General features: G+C 40.8%; 2 protein-coding genes and 2 long non-coding RNA genes across 11 annotated transcripts in view; 3 read left to right on the plus strand and 1 right to left on the minus strand.

The window, feature by feature from the left end:
• LOC133469288 (ras-related protein Rab-26) overlaps nt 1-8,087 on the plus strand; it is a 49,822-nt gene extending 41,735 nt beyond the window's left edge. The window contains exons 7-10 of one of the 3 annotated variants that reach the window (XM_061756155.1): nt 1,550-1,615; nt 2,628-2,684; nt 5,952-6,028; nt 7,315-8,087. In XM_061756155.1, coding sequence (XP_061612139.1) covers nt 1,550-1,615; nt 2,628-2,684; nt 5,952-6,028; nt 7,315-7,417 — 303 coding nt within the window. In that variant the 3' untranslated portion in view covers nt 7,418-8,087. The remainder of the gene's footprint in view (nt 1-1,549; nt 1,616-2,627; nt 2,685-5,951; nt 6,029-7,314) is intronic. The other 2 variants (XM_061756157.1, XM_061756158.1) reach the window with 2 other exon arrangements.
• An 881-nt stretch (nt 8,088-8,968) lies between these two features.
• On the plus strand, nt 8,969-20,727 carry LOC133469069 (uncharacterized). Of its 3 annotated transcripts, none has more exons than XR_009785607.1 (6): nt 8,969-9,344; nt 11,108-11,193; nt 19,301-19,447; nt 19,548-19,654; nt 19,729-19,831; nt 19,905-20,727. It is a non-coding gene; the product is annotated as an uncharacterized LOC133469069 (long non-coding RNA). The 3 variants fall into 3 exon arrangements; XR_009785606.1 differs by having other exon boundaries at nt 19,920-20,727; XR_009785608.1 differs by lacking the exon at nt 11,108-11,193 and having other exon boundaries at nt 19,920-20,727.
• LOC133469070 (uncharacterized) lies at nt 16,738-25,613 on the minus strand. 2 transcript variants are annotated; one of them, XR_009785610.1, is made up of 4 exons: nt 25,503-25,613; nt 23,443-23,559; nt 19,249-19,415; nt 16,738-19,156 (listed from the first exon to the last, which is right to left on the minus strand). It is a non-coding gene; the product is annotated as an uncharacterized LOC133469070 (long non-coding RNA). The 2 variants fall into 2 exon arrangements; XR_009785609.1 differs by having other exon boundaries at nt 16,738-19,415.
• pemt (phosphatidylethanolamine N-methyltransferase) overlaps nt 22,974-25,969 on the plus strand; it is a 51,745-nt gene continuing 48,749 nt past the window's right edge. Inside the window, exons 1-3 of one of the 3 annotated variants that reach the window (XM_061755652.1) lie at nt 22,974-23,199; nt 23,277-23,404; nt 25,544-25,651. In XM_061755652.1, the coding sequence (XP_061611636.1) occupies nt 23,303-23,404; nt 25,544-25,651 (210 nt within the window). In that variant the 5' untranslated portion in view covers nt 22,974-23,199; nt 23,277-23,302. Of the gene's footprint in view, nt 23,405-25,543; nt 25,652-25,969 lie in introns of all 3 variants that reach the window. The other 2 variants (XM_061755653.1, XM_061755651.1) reach the window with 2 other exon arrangements.

The raw sequence follows: 25,969 nt of genomic DNA on the forward strand, positions 1-25,969 counted from the left end.
GAATTTGGAATAATAAGTTATTTTTATAGAACATATACTGTATTCCAAATTCAGCAAATCTTGGCACTTTCGACTAAATTATGATCTACATGAAGTAAAAATCAACTTAACCTTACCTTTTTTTAAATGAATTTCATCCCAAACAAGATGTGCAAAATAATTTCAAACACCATAATAAACAAACACTATTGTTGCTATGCAATGGGTAGGTAGTTCTATAATTCGGTCCATGATAAGTATGTAGTAAATTGGACCTAACAGTAACAATGAATTTCATAATTAAATGACGTTTTGTGAGTAATGGCCTGTGACCCCGAACAAGGTAATGAATGGATGGATGTGAAGGTTTTCCTTTCTTCTTTCCACATAAACTTCACCTCCCCTCAGCCAATGGAGGTGGCCTGACACAACCTTGAACCACTCCAACGTGTTGTTCTCTGCTTTTCATTCAATCTCATCATATTTTCTTCCTACTGTCCTTTAGGATGCGAGGGAGATCTTATACGGTTGCCTGTGAAAAGAAATCCATTAATTCTCCAAAGTTTATTATGAACTATCTAACATTCATTTTGCCGGCAAAAAATGAGATGCTTTAAAAATTTTGAATGTAAATTGGTGGGGGGACTATGATTAGATTAGATTAGAACACTGAGGGACAGTAATTACCCGAACAGATTATTTCTATAATCATATAGGCTAATTGGAAAAATGAAAGTGGGACAGCTACTTTCAACTATGTAATCCTATTTTACTAATAACACAAACCCATCATAGTGAACAGAGGCACGCTAACACTATTGAGCATTGTACAATATTGAATATTAAAGTTTCATGTGTTCATTTTTATTATGGAAAATTGATCTGAGTCCATTTATGAACCACTGACCAAGTGTTTGTTTTGGACAACTGAGTTTAATCAAGAAAGGACTACAATGTCAGAAAGATTACCATGCAGAGGCGCACTCGTGCAAAAAAAAAAACAACACACATTACGAAACTATCGTTGAGAGGCTGAAATCTGAGAGTGTGGACAATTGAAAATTAAACAATGGCTCTAGACGATTAGTCGATTGTCAAAGTAGTTGTCGATGAATTTGTTCACGGTGAGTTGTTGGTTAATCGATTGTTGCACCTCGACTGTGCAGGAAGGTATAAAAATGAATTCAAGCACTGGGAATTGTAATGCATAAAAACAATACAACAGTTCTTTGATAACAACATACAGTACGATGATACGATGCCTATAAGTGACGTTGGAGGAGCTGTGGAGGATTGAATGCATGTGGTCCTACTTTATGTGTGCGTGTTCATCACACTAGTCAATAACTGCTTTTCCGCCAAGGCCGGCCATCTCAGAAGCCACCCACGTGGAAATGTTGACAGATGGGTTAAAAGCAAAAAGAGGCGTGGTTGTAAAAAGAAAAAGCCGAAATCTTCAAAACAATCTGTAATTTTCCTTGATACTTGTTTGTGTCATCCATCCTCATCATCCCTGCCCTCTTCCCTATTTAGAATTTCACTTTCACTTCTGCAACTCGTCCTTTTGCAGGCATGGTTGACAGAGATCCATGAGTACACCCAGCAGGACGTAGTCATCATGCTGCTAGGCAACAAGGTGAGACCTTGTTGTCAATGCCATAGAAGATGGCTTGATAGATGGAGTAAGAGAGGACGGATAGGAGTCATGATGGAGAGAGCGGCGAGGGCACATCATGGATTTATGAAAGTGCATTTTATGTTTTGTGGACCAGATTTACACTTCAGACTGTGGAAATTTGTTCACAGCTTTGGAAGCCTCCGGCTCTCCCAAAATGCCAGATTTTCATACTTATACATCGTCATTAGTCAATATATACCGTATTATAATACCAATAATGTGTAATGTGTAAGAAGCTGCTCGTACGAGAGTTATCACCCAAGATGGCAGTTCTCAGTTCTATAAAGCATTTCGTTCTAGATTTTATTTTTATTTATAGCTTGTTTCCTGATAAACCGCCCGCCGTACACTAACTGCCCAGAACAACGCAAATAAGCAGAAAGTCAAACACACTATATAGACAACAGCCCTTGGCGGGGACACATTTCTAATCATCATCATATAAGAGGTCTCATTTTGCATGGTGTTTGGCTTGGCATGCTGGAGGTCCAAAACCTCCCTGTGGAAATTATAACATGGAAATTTGCACTGCATGATGGAAAGAGGCCTGTTTCAAGGCACTGTACTCCCAATAGTTTCGGCCGAAAGTGTAAAAAAAAAATAAAAAGTAAAATTCCCCGTCATTCGAGTAATGTTAGGGTTTTGTGGATGTAACCCAAGGTTGGGAAAGGTATGGCCCCGGGGACACATGCGGCCCACAAGAATTTACATCGTCGAGTATTTGTGCCATTAATGTATCTGTTCTGTCCTAAAATTGGATAATTAATGTATTTATTCGTTGTTTTTATTTGTATTCATTTAATTGGGTAAGAATCATTTATTGTAAATAATAAAATGAAACGATATTATTACTTCCACATTATTACTACCCAGTGTTGTCACGATAGTTGTTTACCTGCATTTCGGGCGTGTCTGCATGCGGCTTGTTCTAGTTGTCGAGCAAATGTAAACACACTGTAATGTTTTGTAGGCCGACTCTACCCATGACAGGGTGGTGAAACGAGAGGAGGGAGAGAAATTGGCAAAGGTAATTATCTAGTATTGTATGTTAAAACGCACAAATGCACTCAGGTGACATATAACTTCATCTGTCCATGCAGATAGTAAAATGCCTCCCATACGGGTGCTGCTGTCTGGATTAGTGTGTAATTATTTATTCATGGGTGTACATATTGTTATTGTTTGCATGGATGATTGGGGAAGTGGGAGGGCTTGCTGACTTAATTTTTCAGGCCATTTCACTCAGATATGCTCTGAGAGGTGTACAAGAGTCAATGTGAACATAAGTGGGAGGGAGGAGTGTTGCAGAATTGCATCAGCTGTCAATGTGGAGACACACAACAAGACTATTGTCATGATAGAATACACACAGAATATAAATGCGAGAGGAACAGCGTCCTAAACTAAGTGGCTGCAGCATTCAGTACACCTACACAATCCAAATGTAAAATAGCCTACACCTCTTTTTAACAATATGTTCATCAGTGTGCTTTGCAGTGGTGTAGAGTTGGACTGCATCCGTTGAGGAGGTTTCTTTATTTTGTCCCCCACCTATAAAATGATAAGAAACATCTCTCTGTATGATGCAGTGCAGTTCAACTCCACCACCAATTAAAACAACAGTAATAACAATTTCATACAATTGTCTATTTTTGTCATCCATTCGTTTTCTTGTAGCCAGAATACGGGACAGAGTAGATATATATATGACTTCCCAAATTATTATGTTTGTAACACTTAACATGGGCAATTTTTTTTACCTCTTTCTTCACTTTCAGTGACGTTATGACAGGTAACAGATTTATTTGCTCTGGGTGTCAGTAATGTAATACTAATATGCACCCTTGGGCTGGAGCCTGAGGCAGTATTACAACATGAATAACACTGTGTTGATTGTGCAAGTTGATGTGTGTGTATATATACAGTGGAGCAAGAAAGTATATAGTCAGCCACCAATTGTGCAAGTTCTCCCACTTAAAAAAGATGAGAGAGCCCTGTAATTTTCATCATAGGTATGTATACCTTACCTATGAGAGACAAAATGAGGGGGAAAAAATCCAGAAAATCACATTTTTAAACAATTTATTAGCAAATTATGGTGGCAAATAAGTATTTGGTCTCCAACAAACAAGCAAGATTTCTGGTTCTCACAGACCTGTAACTACTTCTGTCCTCCACTCGTTACCTGTATTAATGGTACCTGTTTGAACTTGTGATCAGTATAAAAGACACCTGTCCACAACCTCAAACAGGCACACTCCAAACTCCACTATGGCCAAGACCAAAGAACTGTCAAAGGACACCAGAAAAAAATTGTAGACCTGCACCAGGCTGTGAAGACTGAATCTGCAATAGGTAAGCAGCTTGGTGTGAAGAAATCAACTCTGGGAGCAATTATTAGAAAATGGAAGACATACAAGACTACTGATAATCTCCCTCGATCTGGGGCTCCACACAAGCTCTCACCACGTGGGGTCAAAATGATCACAAGAATGGTGAACAAAAATCCCAGAACCACACAGGGGTCGGGGGGGAGATCAAGTGAATGACCTGCAGAGAGCTGGGACCAAAGTAACAAAGGCTACCATCAGTAACACACTACGCCGCCAGGGACTCAAATCCTGCAGTGCCAGATGTGTCCCCCTGCTTATGCCAGTACATGTCCAGGCCCGTCTGAAGTTTGCGAGAGAGCATTTGGATGATCCAGAAGAGGACCGCGAGAGTGTCACATGGTCAGATGAAAGCAAAATAGAACTTTTTGGTAAAAACTCAACTTGTCGTGTTTGGAGGAGAAAGAATGCTGAGTTGCATCCAAAGAACACCATACCTACTGTGAAACATGGGGGTGGAAACATCATGCTTTGGGGCTGTGTTTTTTGTAAAGGGACCAGGATAACTAATCAGTGGAAAGGAAAGAATGAAGATTTTGAGTGAAAACCTCCTTCCATCAGGAAGGGCATCAAAGATGAAACGTGGCTGGGTCTTTCAGCATTACAATGATCCCAAACACACCGCCCGGGCAACGAACGAGTGACTTCGTTGGCAAGCGAGGAACAGTATAGCTTACTTGACATAAGGTGCGCCGTGGTACCGCTGGAGAGGCTGCAATACTTAGGCGAGGATTTCTGGGAACAGGCAAGCTTATATACACCGGTGGTGATGAGGCTGATTGAAGACAGGTGGGTGCTGAAAACAGAGAGGGGAGGGGGGAGAGAGAGGACACAGGGCAGTATATGACAAAAATACCAGCAACAGTGTGGGAAGAAAACCTTGTGAAGACTTACACAATCAGACAATGTGATTTTCTGGATATTTCTCTCATTTTGTCTCTCATAGGTGAGGTATACCTGTGATGAAAATTACAGGCCTCTCTCATCTTTTGAAGTGGGAGAACTTGCACAATTGGTGCTTGACTAAATACTTTTTTGCCCCACTGTAAGAAGAAAGCAAGAAACATATTTGGAAACTGTTGCTGACTTTATTAGTGGAACCTAATACATCATCTACAACCAACCATTTTTAATTTGTAAAGCTTCACATTTTGATACAACTCTTGTATCGAGCGTTATGAGGCCGTGTCGGTGAGGCAAGTGAGTGTTTTGTGCCGTCTTGCTTATAACCGTGACGAGACCATCATTTAAAAGCTACAAATTGGTGCAGCCATTCAAATGTCTGCCCTCTCTTGGTATCCTTGCATTGTCTGTCAGTACAATGCTGTCAACAGACTACTCAATAAGTAGTTGGCGTACAGCTTGTATAGATGTAAAATTACTGTGTTGTCAAAATAAGTCAACACACAGCCATTAATGTCTAAACTGCTGACAACAAAAGTGAGTACATCACAAAGTGAAAATGTCCAATTTGCCTTTATTGCTCTCCAGTTTCATGGGATTTATTTATTTTTTGGTGTTACAAGCTCTCAGGTGTAAATGTGGAGCAGTTGTGTTAAATGTGCTGTTATCACTCTTCAACTGGTTGCTGGAATTCCAATATGCGACAAAAAAAGAATAGTTGCTCTACATAAATATGACCAATGCTATTAGAAGATTGCCAAAACCCTGGAAGGAACCTAACCTGCAGCACGGTAGCCAAGACTGTACAGCGGTTTACAGGACAGATTCCACTCAGGGCAGGTTTTGCCATGCTTAATATATACTAGTGCCATACTACAATACAACACAATACAGAAATATGAGGGATATACTTTTTGAGCTTCTGTACCTAACTGGCATCCAACTGATCCTGTCGCCGTGTTCTATGTTTTTTTTTTTGTTTTTTGTTTTTTTCCCTCCAGGAGTTTGGGGTGCCCTTCATGGAGACCAGCGCAAGGTCTGGACTAAATGTGGAGCTGGCCTTCACTGCTGTGGCCAAGTGAGTCACGCATCACCCCACAAAGTGACTCCTTTTATCCTCTATCTCACAACACATTCCAAATGAACCGCAGAAGATCCTGGGCTCATGTTGTGTAGTGGTTCACATAGCTGGCTTCTTTTTTTTCTTACTAATATCAGTCAGGATGTTTCAACAGGTGAGTGTTCAACTGCTACACGGTACGGAAGCGTATTGCATTCACTTGGATTAAAATAATAATAATAATAATAATAATTTTAGTAATTTTTGGGGGGGTTTTTTTTAATATTTTTTTCAGTTTTTCTGACTAATTATCTTTTTGTTTTTCTGTCTAATTCCCCCCCCCCTGTTTTGACTATTTTTTCCCCCCATTTTTGTGAGTATTTTTTTCCTGTTTTTCTGAGCAACGCCCCCCCCTGTTTTTTCTGACTTTTTTTCTGTTTTTCTGACGATTTTTTTTTCCACCTGTTTTTCTGACTCATTTTTTCTGAGTTATCGGGACACATCGAACTCACGCGAGAACCTTCGAACTGCAAGTGACTCTTTGCGGATTCCGTAGGGGGGCGGGGGGTCGGGAGAAATTAGACAGAAAAACAGAAAAAATACTCAGAAAAACAAAAACAAAATATTAAAAAAAAAACAAAGCCCTCAAAAAAATTACTCAGAAAAACAAGTATTTTTTTCCCCAAGTGAATGCAATACGCTTCTGTATATAAGTAAAAGCTGTTTTTTAAAATGTTTTTAATCTATATAGCCATTGCTGGTTCATGACAGCTTGTTTTCTTTTTTCCCTCTATGCGGCAATACATTATATCTGCCTCTGTGCAGCTAACAATATTCAAATGAGCTCATTGCGTGCGCTGTTATTTAGCAATTTGAATTGTGCGCCTGTATGCACACATCATATCTCTATCATATCCTTTTAGAGGGTTCAGTGGAGTGTGTTCTTAATTAGTCGCAGCTGGCATAGGGTTTAAACCTAAAAGGACGTTGGCATTCATCATTGTAAGGATGCTGCTCCTTTTTACCTGTCTTCCTAGGGAGCGTCTCCTCCATCCACCATTTCATTTTGTCAAATTATAAGACCATGTCGCCGAGTAAATGGACACGCTTCGTGAATGCTGCCTCAGAGTAAACACAGACTGTCGTTACTGGCCTGCGATTGGTTGGTGACCATTCTGGGGTGCACCCTGCCTCTTGCACCAGGTCAGCTGGGATAGGCTCTGGCTTCTCAGTGACCCTTCTGAGGAAAATGATTGGATGCTGTTACTTACTGGCTTCTGTGTCTCTATGTCTGTCTTTGTTAGAGAGCTGAAGCACAGGACCACGAAGGAGCCTGATGAGCCAAAGTTTCAGTTGCAGGAGTACGTCAACAAAGAAATGAGGACTGCCGGGTGCTGCCGCTCTTAGATCGTGTGTGTGTGTGTGCGTGTAAAGGGAGGCGACAGATGTACACTCCCATTTAATATTCTAAAGTCTGTGTATCAGAGAATTGTTTTATCTGATGTCCTGAGTTTGATGTTCCTCTGCAACTGTGAATGTAAAACTGAGCTCATATACTGTATAGGTAAGCAGCCTTGTATACACATGCGTGCACACACACACACACACACACACACACACATGCACAGTTCTGTTCTGTGTGTTCGCCGCGTCATGAATGTGCCCTGTGCGGTGATGTGCACATTTTCAATCTTTTGTGAACTAAAGCTTTGCTGTTTGTAAAAGTCTTGTTGGAATAGAAATGTAGATCATTTGAATATTCATTATGGCAATCACGTGAGAGGAACTGAAAACTAAAGAACACTTTGTACAGATGTTTCATTGTACCTAATATAAGCTGGTTTTGTAATAACTGTTAAAATGTGTATTTGTTACCAGCATACCCGTTTATCCTGCTAATGTGATCAATTACACTACATTATATATCCAGTTTAAATGTGATTATCTTAACTAAACAAATGTACAGTCGAATACTCATACGTTTATTGTAAACTTGTAATACATACAGTATATTGTAACTGAATGGAAATATTTACATTAAAGAACAATAAAGAGGTCATGACTTCGTGTTCATTCATTTATTGTAATCTTGTAATACATATATTGTAACGTAATGGAAATGATATTAACATTAAAGAAAGAATAATGTAGGCGTCATGACTTCGTGTTCATTCTACGGTGTATTTGAGAACCGGCACTGCTATCTTCTGGCAGTCAGCTGTCATTACACTACCCGCCTGACCTCTTAATACAACAGAAACCTTTTATGTTTAACATTTCGTAATTATATTTTTAATACTGCTAATCATGCGAAGGGCACTAAGAAGCCACTGTGTGCGGTCATCATTATTTAAAATTATTTTCCTAGCATTTTTCGGAAATGCAAAGGTGCACCTTTTCCAGAAATGTGCTAGCTGGAAGGAGAGGAACGGCTTTTGGACCAGTCAGCAGTAATGATGGAGGCACATATTTAACCTAAGTTTTCATGGTGTTACTCCGACTAAATTATTGTCGACGTAATAGCGTTGCTGTTAGCGCTACCACTGGAAGCCAGGCACCTACAACAGGGAAATGAACAAAAGGAAAGAGACAGGCCTGTTACCGAAATAATGATATATTTGAAATTGTAAGATGCTATAGGTAACGAACTTCGAGTACACATACTATTCACATAATTTCCATCTGGTCATATTTCATATATTTGCAAATTTTATGCTAAAGTAGAGATTTTGCTAGTCTTCTTAAATTGAAAATTCGCTGTTTGAACAGGCTATTTTCAGGTTTTTGTACTTGAATGTGAGAGCTGAATGATACATCCCGATAAAAGGTAACACCAAGGTTCCTTACCGTGCTACTGGAGGCGAGCGCAAAGCAATCTAGTGCAGTTACATGTCATTGCCTCTGAGGTCCTGGGAGCCAAGGACTATAATTTTATCTTTTAAAATTTGCCGGTCATACATTTAGTTTTTGTGCGTGTGTGTGTGTGTTTGAAGCACACCCGAACGTTGGATAACTGATGAGTTTCATCAACTTTCATTGAAGTCGAGCATCATCTGCATCGAACAGTACACTGAACAGCACAGGGGCAAAGTACAATTCTCCGTGTGACGCCATGACTTCATCATAGTCTTCATAACTGATATTTGGAAAGTAGGATTCAAACCATTTTAAGGCAGTTGCTCATATAATACCAATGATATGATCTAATCTCTTTATAAGGCTGTGAAGTAAGATCTGACAAGCCAAGTACGGAGACAAGGCCTTTGTCTGAAGCAACAAGGAGGTCATTAGCCAACCGCTTTCTTGAGAACCTTGGACAGGAAAGAAGGATTGGGTAAGTCTATAATCAGCTAAGACACATAGATCAAAAGCTCTTTAAAGAAGAGGTTTAATTACATCCACTTTAATTAACTGTGGTACATTGGCTGTCAAGAAGACATATTGATCATGTTAAGTGTAACAGGGCCAACGGTAGAAAAATCCTAAGGGATCGGGTTTAACAAACATGCTTAGGCTCATTTTCTACATGAATGCTGAAGTGATCCACTAGAATTCTTTTATCAGCACTAATTGCCAAACTTGATTCAAAAAAATTCAAATAAATTAAAAACCCAAAGTAAGGACCAGGCTGGCAGTACACATAACTTCATTACTGTGTAATTTTAAATTCTGTCCTGCATCACTTCGTATTATATCATTCTTACTCCTGACCATGTTGCAATTAATTTGCTACTTATGAGGCATCGCAACACGAAACAGCCTGTAATATCTTCCGTTTCCCACACTGGGGCTCCCTTGCGCCATCCATCCATCTATTCTCTTCTTGTCCTGCTGGAACCTAACGCAGTTTACGTTGGGCGGGAGGCTGGGTACACCCTGGACTGTTCGCCAGTTAATCGCAGAGCACATACAGACAAACAGTCATTCAATGGGCATTTTACAGTCTCCAAATAACCTAGCATGCATGGTTTTAGAATGCATGAGGAAGCCACGCAAGCAACAGGGTGCACAGAGAGAAAATGCAAACACACGAAGGCTTGAGCTGCGACTCGAATCGCAAAGCTCAGAACTGTGACTCAGACCTGCTAACAATTAGAGCACAGTGTTTTACCCCATACGGTTATTCATTTGAAGCTTAAACACACCCATTGCAGTGGCTTGGCCCCACATGACCCAATACATACATACATTTATATGTATTCTATTCACATAATGGATTCATACAGGAACATACAGTGTGTACGCATGTGTGTGTGTGCACGCGCAAAGGCGTGAATAAGCAAATAGGGGCAGTCATAGTGACGAGGTTTCAAGAGGTTAGTGACTTCAGGGGCCCTCATATGACCAGGGGACCATCTGTTACACTGGTTGTTCTTCGTCTCATTAGACCTCCGTGAGGCCACCATAACCCCAATGGACTCTCTACGCCGGTCAAGGCGTGTGTGCATGAGTGTGATCGTGTGTGTTCATACTTCAGCAGTTGCCAAGCAGCCCATTCTATTGCACTAAATTGACTAGGAACCCCAAACAAAGCCATGTGGCCTGTGTGTGTGTGTGCGCAAATACGGCTTCATTTTTTTCCCCTCTCAGGAATAGCAAACATGCTCGCAATAAGTGCAGCATGCTCAAGTAGTCCATCTTCAGTCCACTTGGCCTGGTCGTCGTCATTGGGCTTTACTGTGATTGTAATTGAATTCCACAAAATAAAATGAACAAGCCCCTGAGTTGTCACTGGATGGAAAGCTGTTTGAGCACACTTAATCCACCTCTTAATATCACAGTTATAGAAACAACATCCTATACATAACACAATGGAACAGCACGCAACTCACCACTAAGACTAACCTGTACGTTGTTCTTTGTAAGATTTAGGAAGAAAAAAAAAGGATGCTTTCCTTCCTATTAGTGTTAACTGCTAGAGCAAAGAAAATGATTATCATTACTGTAAGTTTACTCCATCTGTACAGGGTGGATTTCCAGTAATGTGGCTTATTTACTGTAGTTTAAGCCCCTTCCACAGAAATTGACTTTCCGTGTTTGCATTTGTGCACGTGGTTCCGTGTTTTGTTTGTGTGTGTGTGTACACATGTGCAACAGTAGTGTTATGGAGGGGACCCGTCGTCCAGCTTTGCAGTCTCATTAAGATAAGCCGCTTCCACTCAGCTGACGAACGTCAACAAATGGTGAGTCGAATGCTAGACGTGACAGACATGAACACATTACACACTGAGATATAGTGCAAAAGATTAAACGATTGGACATCTGCTGCATTGCCTATTTCGCTCTTCAGAATGAAACTATGCCTTCAGGGACACTGCGTGAATGGGAGTGAATGTGTTCTTTTGTAATACAGTAGATAATTGTAAAAATGACTTACAAGGAAAATTATTATTTGTATCAGCCCCACTATAGGCCCGATTAGCTATCGCAGCTGATTTCCTATATATTATACATATTTTGTCGGGAATGAAAAAACTTCTTGTAGTGTGACATAATCCACGACCAATGATTTGGCCCTACGGTAGCCCTACGACGCCAAAATGAAAAGTCTAGAATGTTTGACAGTGTTTGATTTTACAGATAAAGCACAGTGATCGTAAACGACGGAATGCGGTGGTATCGGAATTCATGTCCTATAGTGTTGCCACTGTCTGCCCAAGATGCGGAAAGACCAAATTTGTCTTGTAGTCTAATCCCAGTATTAGTTAAAACACTGGACGACAATAAAACAATATAAGAATAATAAATTATTTTGTTAATATAGTCAGCCAGAGCTGCAAGTAATGTAGTTATCCATGTCCTTTCACCATCGTTCCTGTCATACTGTGTTGCGTGTTTTTGATTGCAAAATAAGGACAAAAGTCCGTTTTTTTGTTTTAACTCCTCATTTTAAAAAAAACACCATTCAAGCAGCGTTTATTCTCATGTTTTTGAGATTGTAGGGTGAAAGCTGCAGCTGGCTACTAGTTTGGACTGAATGGGTGGAAATGAAGTGCCAGTATTTTGATGGTAATATCCCTTCAGCAACATCCATCCATCCATCCATTTTCTGAGTCGCTTCTCCTCACTAGGGTCGCGGGCGTGCTGGAGCCTATCCCAGCTGTCATCGGGCAGGAGGCGGGGTACACCCTGAACTGGTTGCCAGCCAATCGCAGGGCACATACAAACAAACAACCATTCGCACTCACAGTCACACCTACGGGCAATTTAGAGTCTCCAATCAATGCATGTTTTTGGGATGTGGGAGGAAACCGGAGTGCCCGGAGAAAACCCACGCAGGCACAGGGAGAACATGCAAACTCCACACAGGCGGGGCCGGGGATTGAACCCGAGTCCTCAGAACTGTGAGGCTGACGCTCTAACCAGTCGGCCACCGTGCCCCTTCAGCATCATATTGAAAAAAAAAAAATAAAAAATTTAAAAGAACTATGTTCGTTTTGGGGCGGCACGGTGGTCGACTGGTTAGAGCGTCAGTGGCGATTGGCTGGCAACCAGTTCAGGGTGTACCCCGCCTCCTGCCCGATGATAGCTGGGATAGGCTCCAGCACGCCCGCGACCCTGGTGAGGAGAAGCGGCTCAGAAAATGGATGGATGGATGGATGGATGGATGGATGTTTGTTTTGGAGCGGTGAACTCTAAACTATGAACTGAACTAGTTCATTTTTGGAATGATGAAGTGAACTTTGAACTAGTTTGTAGAAAATGAACTTTCATGACACTGATGCTGTAGTATTTCACATCGCAATATATATCGCAGGCTTTAAAAAATTGCAGTGTAATTTTTTTCCATTTTCATGCAGCCCTAATAATTACAGATATCCACATTAATTTTGGTGACGAATGATCGCAGTTTTTGGACTTTAAGCGATGTTAAGCTTTCTTACTTACGTTAAGCATTTTAGACTGTCCCCAAAACGACACATTCAAAATTTAATGAGCGTTATCCAACTAGCAGTGAATTCAGAAAGAGGAAAATAGCACAGCTCACTGCTTCACTTTGGCAACAGCAGAAACGTATTCACAGGACGACCTCCACCGCTGAGCGTTGAACAGAGGCTTCTTTTGACAGCGTGGATTTTGACAAGGGCCAAAAAATTGTTCTCAGAATCGGAAATAGTAATAGACTGCTTTCTGGCTTCAGCAGAAATACCATTGACAGACTTTGACGATAAGGATGAACAGGATTTAAGTTGCGACTCAACACTTGAATACTTTAAAGAGAAACACTGACACATGCTTGTCTTGAATGTCTCACTGTGATTGTAACAACAAACTTCAAATACAACATGAAGAATACCGCTCATCCCAGGATTTGGGTAAATGTAGCCTTAATTGAAAATGTTGGTTGGCTTTGTCGTTTCTCTTTTTGTGAGATGTCCAATTTATATGTACAAATGAATGTTTGCATTGGTGACTTGATATGTTTTCATAAAAAATGTCTTCTTCTTCTTCTTATGAATAATAATTTTGAGCCACAGTCACAAAGAAGAAATGGGTTTCATTTATAAAACACACGTAGTGTAACCCTACTAGTTTCTGGGAGAAGAAAACTCATTTCGATATAGCAGCACCTCCACGTACACATAAACAGTGATTTTTCCCCCCCTATTGTGACTACTAAAAATACCAAAATCAAATCTTAAAATAACTTATTTTTTAAACTTTTACATGAAACGCAATGCACAAAATGTAAAACTCATTAACAGAAAGTGACTTTTGTGGATACTTTGAAAACTAATTTAGAAACCCTCTCTTTGCTCCTCCCACACGCTCTGTGCCCTGAAGGGAATTATAATCTGTTAGGTTGTCACTAGCACCTTGTCTTTAATATTAACCTATGCATATGACACAACAGCTAGCTTCTCCGTCCATCCATCCATTTTCCGTACCGCTTATCCTCACTAGGGTCACAGGTGTGCTGGAGCCTATGCCAGCTATCTACGGGCAAGAGGCGGGGTACACCCCGAACTGGTCACCAGCCAATTGCAGGGCACATGTAAACAAACAACCATTTATTGTTACACAGTTTTCTAGCTTGTTTAAAAAAGACAGAGTAAAATAAATAAACGGTCTCAAATTTTAGGGATGCAGGGATTCAATATAGGGGTGCTTGAGCACCCTTTAAAATGGGCTAAAAATGCCTACGGTACATGGAACTATGTCGAAGGGAGGGGGGGAGCTTCATTTAGTCAGGCCATAGCCCTGTCTAATAGGAAAGTAGCACCATCTTGTGGCATTTATAGGCAATTTTAACTCTTTTCAAGGGGCGACAACTCCACGGTGATTTTCGCTATTCACGGCAGGGTTGTCCCTATACTCCACAAATAAGACGGTACTTGCCTTCATTCATTTTATGAACAATTTAATGTCTTAATTATCGGGCACAAAGACCAAGTACTGGTCTCATAAGTACTTTTGATACATAACATTTCAATTAACACAATGACATAATTGTAAAGAAAGACCATTCTTTATTCCTGACGTACATGATGATTCGCCAACGTGTCAAGTAAGTATCGCTGGCTGATATCGGCAGCCTTCACGAGTACCCAACAGGGTAGAAAAACAACAGACAGCTATTGGCCCGATACCGATACCTGGTATCGGTACTCACCCATCCCAAGTCTTCAGTAAGGTGCAATAGTCTTATATCTACGCGATGTATACCGTATTGCCTCAAATAGTGGCCAAGGCCGGTTTATTTACTGCATAGGGTACAAGGCATGTATTGAAAGAAGGTGTCTATTTGAGCACATGCCTTGATTTGTACCAATAAGTTGGAGTGGGACTACAGTATTTACTGCAGTGAGTGCCAGTGTAGGGATGGGAGAGTACCGATACCAGGTATCGGTATTGGGCTGATGCCAGCCCCATTTCAAGGTATTAGGTACTTGTGAAGGCTGCCGAGATCAGCCACCGATACTCGCTGCCATTGACGGCTTTAGAAGTGTGGTTTTCTCCACACATGCCACTCAGAATTAAGGCCAACAATTTCTATCTTGGTCTCACCACACCAGAGAATCTTATTTCTCACCATCTAGGAGTCCTGCAAACTCATGGCTTTCATGTGTCTCGCACTGAGAAGATGCTTCCGTCGGGCCACTCTGCCATGAAGCCCCGACTGGTGGAGGGCTGCAGTGATGGTTGACTTTCTAGAACTTTCTCCCATCTCCCGACTGCATCTCTGGATCTCAGCCACAGTGATCTTTGGGTTCTTCTTTACCTCTCTCACCAAGGCTCTTCTCCCCCAATTCCTCATTTTGGCCGGAGGGCCAGTTCTAGGAAGGGTTTTGGTCATCCAAACGTCTTCCATTTAAGGATTATGGAGGCCACTGTGCTCTTAGGAACCTTAAGTGCAGGAGAATTTTTTTTGTAACCTTGGCCAGATCTGTGCCTTGCCACAATTCTGTCTCTGAGCTCTTCAGGCAGTTCCTTTGACCACATGATTCTCATTTGCTCTGACATGCACTGTGAGCTGCAAGGTCTTATATAGACAGGGGTGTGGCTTTCCTAATCAAGTCCAATCAGAATAATCAAACACAGCTGGACTCCAATGAAGATGTAGAAAGATTTCATTTCAAAGATGATCAGAAGAAATGGACAGCACCGCAGTTAAATATATGAGTGTCACAGCAAAGGGTCTGAATACCTGTTGTGGCTGTGTGATATTTCAGTTTTTTCTTTTTTAATGAATCAGCAAACATTTCAACAATTATGTTTTTTTCTGTCAATATGGGGTGCTGTGTGTGTATATTAATGAGGAAAAAATGAACTTAAATGATTTTAACAAATGGCTGCAATATAGCAAAGAGTGAAAAATTTAAGGGGGTCTGAAAACTTTCCGTACCCACTGTATTTGTTGTAGTAGGTATTGTAGATGCAAAGTGCATAACAACTCCCTCACCATTTTTTGTTTCTGTGGTTGTGATGCTAAACAAAACAGTATTTTTGCCTTTTTTATGTGGCTGTTATCACAACGATAGTAAGAATTGTTATCAAATATATCTTTTAAAAAGTGTACATTTGATTACGAGCTTCTTTATTGCGCAGTTAATAACCACTCAAGTCTGACAGCTTCCGTAAGCCGTTTTTCCTTTTCTGTTCCATTTGCTGCACGAGTCACGTGAGAGCCATCAACCGGATCGATCAGTGAGCAGGCACCTCTGTGTTTACCCACCCAGGTTGGGGTTTTGTCAAGGCAAAAGAGGGAACTCGGTTCAAAGATATCTAATTTTTTAAGAGGATAAGGCAACATAAATTAGTAAACGTAAGATAAATGTCAAGCCAGGGAGTTACTGCATATTGTGCATTATCTTTGCATTAACATCTTTATATTCACTAATTCCCACTTTAACATTCATATGAATGAAATTCATCCATCACACTAGTGAACTCGAGTGGGGTGCACACATACCGATAAACAGGTCTAAATTGAGCCGAATCCAACTTTCCGCTAAAAGTGACCAAAGGCCTGATTATCGGATGTCTCTCAAAGATTATCCTGAGCGATTATCCAGTGGTATATTGTGTGTAAAGAATAAGTTCAGACATCTAACAGACATTTTTAAATGTGAGAGACCCCACATTTGTATTCGTATACAGTATAGTCTTTTCTTCTCCTTATGTTGTCAAAGTATGTCAGCATTCTGTGTAGGCTTTTTCAACTTCCGCGGATGACGACAAAAAAAATATATAAAATAAAAAACATAAACATAAAAAAATATGTGAATAGAGAGAGGTAATGAGATATTGATTGATTGATTGATATCTTGGGGACTTGTAATGCAGGAAAACAGGGACAACAGCATGGACAATTGTGAACCAGGGAGCATTAACGACGATGACCCACAGATTCGCTAAAGTGTACATAAAATAGTAGTTATCTTTTGGATAATTGTTTGGGTACCACTATTTCCTTGGATTTTAATTACACAATCAATTTAATGAATATTTTAATTGTAGTGGAAAGACACCTGATGTGTCATGTGACATTGCCATTATGGGTATGTACAACACACAAGACTGTCAACCTAAACTATAAAGGGATTGCTCGTCGTCGTTGTCCTCAGCGGCATGCCTCACGACTGCGAAAGTAACTTCACACGACTTGATATCCTACTTTTCAAAGTCGATTTACCTTGTCAGCATTAACAATTTTTTTGGTTTGTTTCAGCATGTTCAGATGTACATTAAATATAACGCTGATATATATTGTTAAAAATCTGAAAATTTGTTTCCATCATTGCACAGATGGAATTTGCTCTTCGATTGTTGTTGCTCCTTTGTGGGATCAGTGGGCTGTTGAAGGGAGGCGTAAGTCAAAATCTCACCTGCTGGCTTCAACAAGCTTACGGTCATAGTACCCTGAAAATGCACCATCGTCTGTTCTCGGAAGCTAAACAGGATCGGGCCTGGTTAGTACTTGGTTAGGATCATTGTCAACTAGTGTATGTTGAGTGTTAAAGGTAGTCTTGTCTTATGTCATGTATCCTGGTCCCGTCTTGTAGTGGTGAGTTATTTGTCCCCCTTTGTTACTTTGTATTTAGATTTTAGGACTTTTGTTAATTTTGCGTGACCTCCTTGATCCTTGTTTGCCTTTTTTGGGCAATTTTTATTTTTTTTTATATTCCCGAACTCCTGCCTTGCCTCCCTGCTTCCCTGCACTTGGGTGCGCCACATTTTGTCTTGCCTTCAAACGCCATGAAAACCCTTCTGTGACAATATGCTTAGATAGTGCAGTAAATTAGGGGTGTGAAAACATACATGATAAAAGAATCAAAGGGGAGACAGTAGCAGTGCTGGCTTGAATGGGACCCAGTACGACAGCCCTAGGTGGTAATATTGCCTGTATCAAAAATACCCTTCGCATTGCGTCGATTGCACACTTCGCACATGCAAATTACCATTTTCTATACTGCTTGTTATAATTAGGGTAGCTAACATCCATTTACAACAAAAGGCTGGACCCCGGCAGACTTGCTAACCACTAAACCATCATGCGGCCAGCTTAATGTAATGTTTTGTTATTATTCTCTAATTGTACACCCATTTGACTTTGCCACACAGCTGTTTTACCTTAGTATTTACATTGCACAATACATCATCTTCCTGTCAATACAGTCTCTTTGAATGACATACAATACTTATGCTTAATGCAATAAACGTTAACTGCTGTTAACCTTAGAGGACATTCTTCGTGAAAAAAAACTTTGAACAGTAACATATATTGTACATTGTCATTTGTGCTCTCTGCGCAAACTGAGCCTATGCATTTTTGAGCTCATGGCTTTAGATAGAGTAGAATGTATTGTATTTATTTAAATTGGCCTCTTTCGCTTGACCTACTGTGTAAGTTTCAGTAAATACTCTACTTTTCAGTGTGTGGTACTTGTCCTCATAAGGATATAGGGGTTGAATGACTAAAGATTTTTTGTAGTCGACCATAATGTGATGGAAGTCGAAGTGGAGTCAATTAATGACGTCACTGTTTTTTTTTTTCAGCACAAGACAGCGCTTCCAAACTTTCTTCGTGCCACGGATGAGTTTCACGTAAAGACAGATTTTGAAAACAAATGATTAACAAACAACTCACCATTACGCTGAATGCAGTTGTTGTAATTAGTGGGAGTCCGAGGCATGTTTTTCTGTTTAACAAGCTGCCCCCGTTCCGCGCCACCAGTACTGTAGTATGAATATTTTAAGACTAGCAGGGTTCAGAATAGCCAAAAATGGCATGACTAACCACTATTCTAATTCACAACCAGATTATTTTCGTACTATCGTACAAGTGTAGATGTACAAAGTTCCCAGTAGGCGATTCTTAGGAATCATGTGTTTGTTTGACTGACAAGTCCCCTTAACCCTTAACCTGTCATGCATGTTTTTGGAACGTGGGAAGTACCATGAGAAAAAAAAAAACACGCAACCATGGGCAGAACATGCAAAGTCCACACAGGAAGGCAATTCAAACCAAGAAGCACGCAACTGTCAGGTAGACATGCTAACCATTAGGCCAAGTGCTGGCCTCTCATTGTTTATGTCTGGGAAAAAAACAAAAAGAAAAAAAAAAAACAACTGTGAGGTATTGTTGTCAGGTAGACTTCAAGGGGCTCAATCATAGGGAAATTACTGCCCTGGAGGAAGAACCTAATCAAACATGAGAGTTGGAATTGCAACGTACAGGAAGAGCCAAAAAATAGAAGTAAGGAGCGTGTCTCAATTACGCCCATAATTGTCACCTGCTGACTGGATGTCACGCTCGCTTCAGTTTACTCCTCCTCCATCTGGCAGGCTGATGAGCAGACATCATGCGGGGTCATGGAGCTGCCAGGCTGCCTCCACATGGGGCGGCTTCTTCACACACGGTTACACCAAGCAGCTCATGGGAGGGGAGTGAATGATACGACTGGGAAGTCAGAAGGTTAAACAGAGGTGGAGGTATTGAAAAAATTGTTTTTTTGAACACCACACGTCAGACAACTGTAACATTATTCATTAGTAGTCTCACATTTATTTGTTTAAAATGTGATGTTGTTAGGAAAGAGATAACAGAAAGAAGAACACAAGTCCATTGTTCACCTAGCCAAATATGTATATTTACAAATTAAAGCTTCAAGTGGTGATGAAGAATCATGTCCGCTAAAGGTAAAGTAGGAGGACTCATCATCAGTTGTTATATATGGGTGTCACTCATTCCAAAATATCACTTTGTCTTCCAGGATAATAATTTCCTACGGACTGATGGCACCGTGGTCGATTTCGCTGCTTTTAATGGTGTAGAGCGTGATGGCACTGGCAACTGTGCACAGATTGTTGAAAGCGGTAAGTAAAATCAGTGATTAAAGTTTGCTATGAAAATAATGATGTTATACTTAAACATTTGTTTCTACCTAAGCATTTATTTCTTCAGATGGATTTTGGCAGGATGAGATGGCCCCATACGTCTACATCCAAGATGTGCAGTTTTGCAGCGACAACGGCGGCGGCGGCCATGATGGCGGCGGCCTCGCCGTCGACTAATTGGTCTTGTAACCATCCTGTGTGCGTGTGTGTGTGTGCAGTGTTTTCAAACATTATTAAATTATTGTTTTGGTCACAGTAAGTTTGTCAAATTTGGATAGAAATCTGAGAAATATTAGATATCTGCTGAACTGATTGCACCATATATACTCAGATTGGATATTTTTATTCCATCTCCTGAGTGTTTAACTGTGAACAAATCAGGAAGTGGGAGGAAAACAATACCCCGTGCGATTAACAGTGTTTATCTACAGTGATTAAATATGTGCATGTCTATATGTTCACGTGTGCATAACCACAGATGTTGAAACTGGGACCAACATGGTCTGTCACTGTCTTCCTGAAACTTTAGTAAATGTTCCATCTTCCCCAGATCAATGTGCACCCTATGGGAAGGAGGAGGCAAGTGAACGTCATGAAACTAAAACTTTGTGTAGTGTTCAGTTTGACATGGAACGCAAAGGTTTGTTTCTCGATTGTCCACTTGTTGCAGGTATACACGGTACGGTGGAAGCTTAAAGGGGATATATTATGTAAAAGTTACTTTTTCATTGCTTTCCTACAAATAGCTGTTACTTTGGAGTGCTTGCCCACCCAACAAGTGTAGGCCTATTTCTGAATTTGTTTCTGTGGGAGAGCTGTTCTTCACCGATTAATGTGTAATGCATGTACCATATACACCCATGTAATGTGCAAACCCTGCCTCGATGAGTAAAAAGGCTTGTATTGTCTTTATAGTCTCGCACTTTTTTCCCCCTCCACACTCTGGGCACAGCTACTGCAAATATAAGGCATATAATGCCAGGTTCTTTGGAAGCAAGACTCACGCTTGGCAGCAAGTGACGGATTGCAGAAATTAACCAAATTTATAGCTGAAACAAACATGCATTGATTTCCCCTCAAATTTGGGATCCAGGTCTGGGATGTCGTGTGAGTCGGTGTGGAAAATACTTTGAAGACATCCTCAATTCCACCAACACGCCTTCCCATGAGGAAGCAGAGTCCTGAGTCTCAGAGGCGGGCTCTCCCATCTCTGGGGTTGAGGTCACTGAGGTGGTTAAAAAGCTTCTCAATGCCAGGGATCTGCCAGGAGTTGCTAAAGGCTCTGGATGTTGTGGGGCTGTCCTGGTTGATACACCCCTGTAACATCATAAGGACATCGGGGACAGTGCCTCTGGATTGGCAGACCAAGGTGGACTGGAGGATGTGTTCCAACTACAGGGGGAATCACACTCCTCAGCCTCCGTGGTAAGGTCTACTCAGGGGATCTGGAGAGGAACGTCTATTGCAAAGTCAAATATCATATTCAGGAGGAGCAGTACAGTTTTTGTCTTGAACGAGGACTTTGAGTGCCCTGAAAGGCGCCTATACATAAAATACATTATTATTATTATTATTATTATTATTGTTATCATCATCTACATTCTGAACTGGTCACCAAGACAAACAACACTTAACACTCAAATTCACACTGTCACTGAGTAGGAAGTGAATTTATGCTGGCACAGAATTTAGGCCAATGACTAGTATGCAATTAGTCCTGTTTAAGTACCCATGACTTGTCCGCTTCATTTCTTGCCAGCCCCACCCCGTTTGTCTTACCCATCTGTGTGGGATCATGGCTGGTCATTGTCCTCAATGCTGACACCAGGTTTTCAGTGGTTTCTACAATGTGTTTGTGTTTTTCTTTAATCACATTTTCCAGTTGAATTTTAGATTATTCATTGCCATTTACCATGTGATGCCTATGTGTTTCAGACTTTCAAACTGTAATTGACTGCAAAGGATTTGCAACCAAGTATTGAAAAATGAAAGTTTCATTTTTGATTTTTAATTTGTCCCAATAGTTTTGCTCCCTTAAAGAATAGAAGGCATAAAACAAACTGCTGTTAGTCCTACACTGTTCACCTGATTTGAATGGGCAGTAAATACCCTCAAATTAAAACCGAAAGTCTGCAGTTGAAGCGCATCTTGTTTGTTTCATTTCAAATCCATTGTGGTGGTTTTAGAGCCAAAAACAAGAGAACTTTGTCACTGTATATTTATGGACCTGAGTGGCTATGTTCAAGTGTTTACTGCGCAACCCCAAGAGGAAGCTCTTGTCTTGTCAACACAAATGTATTTCTTTATCATATTTCGTATTCTATTTATATTTCACAAGTCTGGAGACTATTTGGGCTAATGTCGGCCCACGGGTATTACATTCCGTGCCATATCAGGTGTAAATGTGCGTTTGTATGACAAGAGCTAACATAGCATTAGCTAGCAATTTTCTGCAGAAATAGAATAACACTGTGTGTGGGCACATACATGTGTGTATGTTTGTGAATTAAGGGAATTTAGACTGAAAGGTGAGAAGACAGACGAAGCTTAAAAGTATACAGTAACTGTGGGTCATATTACTCGCAAATATTTGTGCAAATTGTTTTCTCTACAAAACCAAAAGGGTCTCTTAAAATAAATAATTTGATGGTTGATAACAGAAAAAAAGGCCAATTTATTTGAGGAAAACCATTAACAGATCTGCAACTACAATACTTTTTTGGGGGGTTTTGTATACACTGTTCAGTTTATGTTAATAATAACACAGTGCTGTCACTGCATTAGTCCAACATGTGGTTTTGCAGTGCAAGTAAGCATTTTTATCCCAAAAATATTTGAATGCAGTTTTCATTTATACTCCAATGATACAATTACAAAAGTTGGTTTGATATTTAAAAAAAAGAAGCTTTGATATAGCTTAGCTGCTTTTGTATTTTTATTACATTATTATTGTATTAGCTTGCTACATTTCTCTGGAGGGTAGCTTCAGTGTTGTGAAGCTTCACCTAATGTAGAACAATTTATAGCTTAGCTCACGACATTTTACAAGTCAACTCAAACATGATGCTGATTAGGCCTCCAGATGTCGCTGTTAACGATACCATTGCCTTTGGGGACTGCAAAGTAGCAGAAATGGTCGATGTGGTTTATGTTGAGTGGCAGGTATGGCCAGAGCGTGACTGGTTAACTTGTGTTAGTTATTTTAGGTTTCTTTAACTTTTATATATTTTTTTTAATTAAACAAATCCCCATTTGATTGACTCGACCGTGTTTAAGAACAAACGACTGCATTTCCCAGGATGCACTACAAGCTGGGCGATAAGCTAACTGGACACGTGGAGCACTGAGTAAATGCTGCTCACTTTTGCTAATGTTTTTTTTTTCTTAAATATTGCATTTGAGTTTTTGCACACATTTTTAACAGTGTTGGTATCGTATTATTGACTGTCTATGACCAGCAACCCAGCCGGCGGGGCTAGCAACAATCCTGCAGAAAATAACCATCCCGTGCCCGACTGTTGTGGAGGCCTCGGCAACGTCGACTACTCCAAGGTAAAATTAAAACAGTTACACACATGATTTACACTTACAACTTCGACTGGTGTCCGTGAAAATGCTCCGAAAAGCTAGCTGGCTACCCTTCACTGACTGTTAAGTCACCGTAAGATTGCAGCTTGACAGCCGGAGTTCATCCGGTCCGCTTTGACCTGTCAAAATAAAAGTATTATTTTCTGCAATAATAAATGGGATCCAATGTCTGTTCCTGACATGCATCGTAAGATAACGATATGAATTGAAACTGGACTGATAGGCGTAAGCCTGACGACCTATCTGCCTTTCACAATAAAATCACAATTTTCTTAGTAAAGAGCAGGGGCGTCGCTAGGTTTTATGGACAGGGGAGGCTCAGCCCCCAGGTTCAGGAGACGCACAGGATGTGAGGGAACGTCCATCCATCCATCCATTTTCTGAGCCGCTTCTCCTCACTAGGGTCGCGGGCGTGCTGGAGCCTATCCCAGCTGTCATCGGGCAGGAGGCGGGGTACACCCTGAACTGGTTGCCAGCCAATCGCAGGGCACATAGGAACAAACAACCATTCGCACTCACAGTCATGCCTACGGGCAATTTAGAGTCTCCAATTCATGCATGTTTTTGGGATGTGGGAGGAAACCGGAGTGCCCGGAGAAAACCCACACAGGCACGGGGAGAACATGCAAACTCCACACAGGCGGGGCCGGGGATTGAACCCGGGTCCTCAGAACTGTGAGGCTGACGCTCTAACCAGTCGTCCACCGTGCCGCGTGAGGGAACGTGTGCGAGTAAAAAAAAAAATAACACACACCTAGCAAAGTTTGAGAAAATACTGTCAATAATTTTTGAGCGGTTGTAACAAAGATACATAACTTAAAATAAATAAATATATAAATAGGCGGCACAGTGACCGGCTAGTTAGAGCGTTTGCCTCACAGTTCTGAGGACCGGGGTTCCATCCCCGGCCACGCCTGTGTGGAGTTTGCATGTTCTCCCCGTGCCTGCGTGGGTTTTCTCCGGGCACTCCGGTTTCCTCCCACATCCCAAAAACATGCATGGTAGGTTAACAACTCTAAATTGCCCCTAGGTGTGACTGTGAGTGCGGATGGTTGTTTGTTTATGTGTGCCCTGCGATTGGCTGGCAACTAGTTCAGAGTGTACCTCGCCTCCTGCCCGATGATAGCTGGGATGGGCTCCAGCACTCCCGTGACCCTTTTGAGCATAAGTGGCTCAGAAAATGGATGGATGGATGGATGGAATATATAAATAAATACATTTTAAGGAGGATTGAAATCAAGATAATTTATATTTTCACACTATACACTCGTGTGTGTGTGTGTGTGTGTGCGTGTGTGTGTGTGTGTGTGTGTGTATATATGCACACGCACACACACAGTAGATATGCAGGTATCGTATGATAATCTGGAGCGCAAACAATGACTCTTAAAGTGAGTCTTGGAAATAGACACTGAATAGATGAAATAAAAGGGGTACATATTGTTAAAATCAAAAGTTGACCATATGTGAGCATCGTACCCTTGTGACACTTGACTGTTAACAGGAACTATTAAGCCTGAGGACTGAATTGTAAAAAAGGGATGCCATGAGCAGGAAAGCGACGTAAGTCTAAATGTTAAAGCAGACATATGTTTGTTTGTTTGTTTGTTTTTTCTTTATTGAAACAGGTCTCATGTGTTTTACAATATGTCTGGGAGCATACTTTACAAACCCTATTTCATGTCTAGTGAAAGCAGGCTATTTGAAAAGGTGACCCTGTCTCATGCACATACTGCTAGGCAAATGATGATTACAGATTGCGTTACGATGACAGCTAGTGGCGGAGTTAGAAGTGGCTGCACTAACTGTGTATGTGGTAGCGGACATGTGACCAAACAAAAACAGCCCCATCCCATCTCGGTCACGTCAGACACATTTTCAGAAATCGGTGGATAAAAAAAGATTTACAGAGTCAATTTTCCATATGGCCCCATTATGGATTCTACCAAACCAAATACATCATGTCAATCAAAGCCCACCAATGGTGTGAGGGCATTGTCATGTCCTCGTCTCCATAGTAACAGAGGGCATCAACAGGAAAGAAAGAAATAGAACCTCTTACCTGTTTGTTTTCTTTACATGGTTGTCTCTCGCTCCTTTCAGATGGACTTGAAGGTGTTTCAGGAAGTCTTAAAATACGTCAACTTTCACGATTCCAACTTCCACATTGCTGTGCTTGCAATTATTTTCAACCCGCTGTTCTGGAATTTGGTAAGTGCTTCTTTTTGTTTCGCAATCTTGCACTGGTCACACCCTACCTGTGTGTGGATCTGAAATGAATCGATTTAAAAAGAAGCAAGGTGTGCTGACTGATTGGTCATCTCATGTTTTGGCTTTGACTTTGACAAATTATATGAATGTATACTCTCAAGTACACATTTGATCTTCTGACCAACCAACTTAAAAAAAAAAATATATATATATATATATATATATATATATATATAACACTTCCAGTGGCCACCATGCCGCCTGTTTGTTTCTATATGCCCTGCGATTGGCTGGCAACCAGTTCAGGGTGTACACCGC

The sequence above is a fragment of the Phyllopteryx taeniolatus genome, chromosome 19 (genome assembly GCF_024500385.1).
Source record: "Phyllopteryx taeniolatus isolate TA_2022b chromosome 19, UOR_Ptae_1.2, whole genome shotgun sequence".
Lineage (NCBI taxonomy): Eukaryota > Metazoa > Chordata > Actinopteri > Syngnathiformes > Syngnathidae > Phyllopteryx > Phyllopteryx taeniolatus.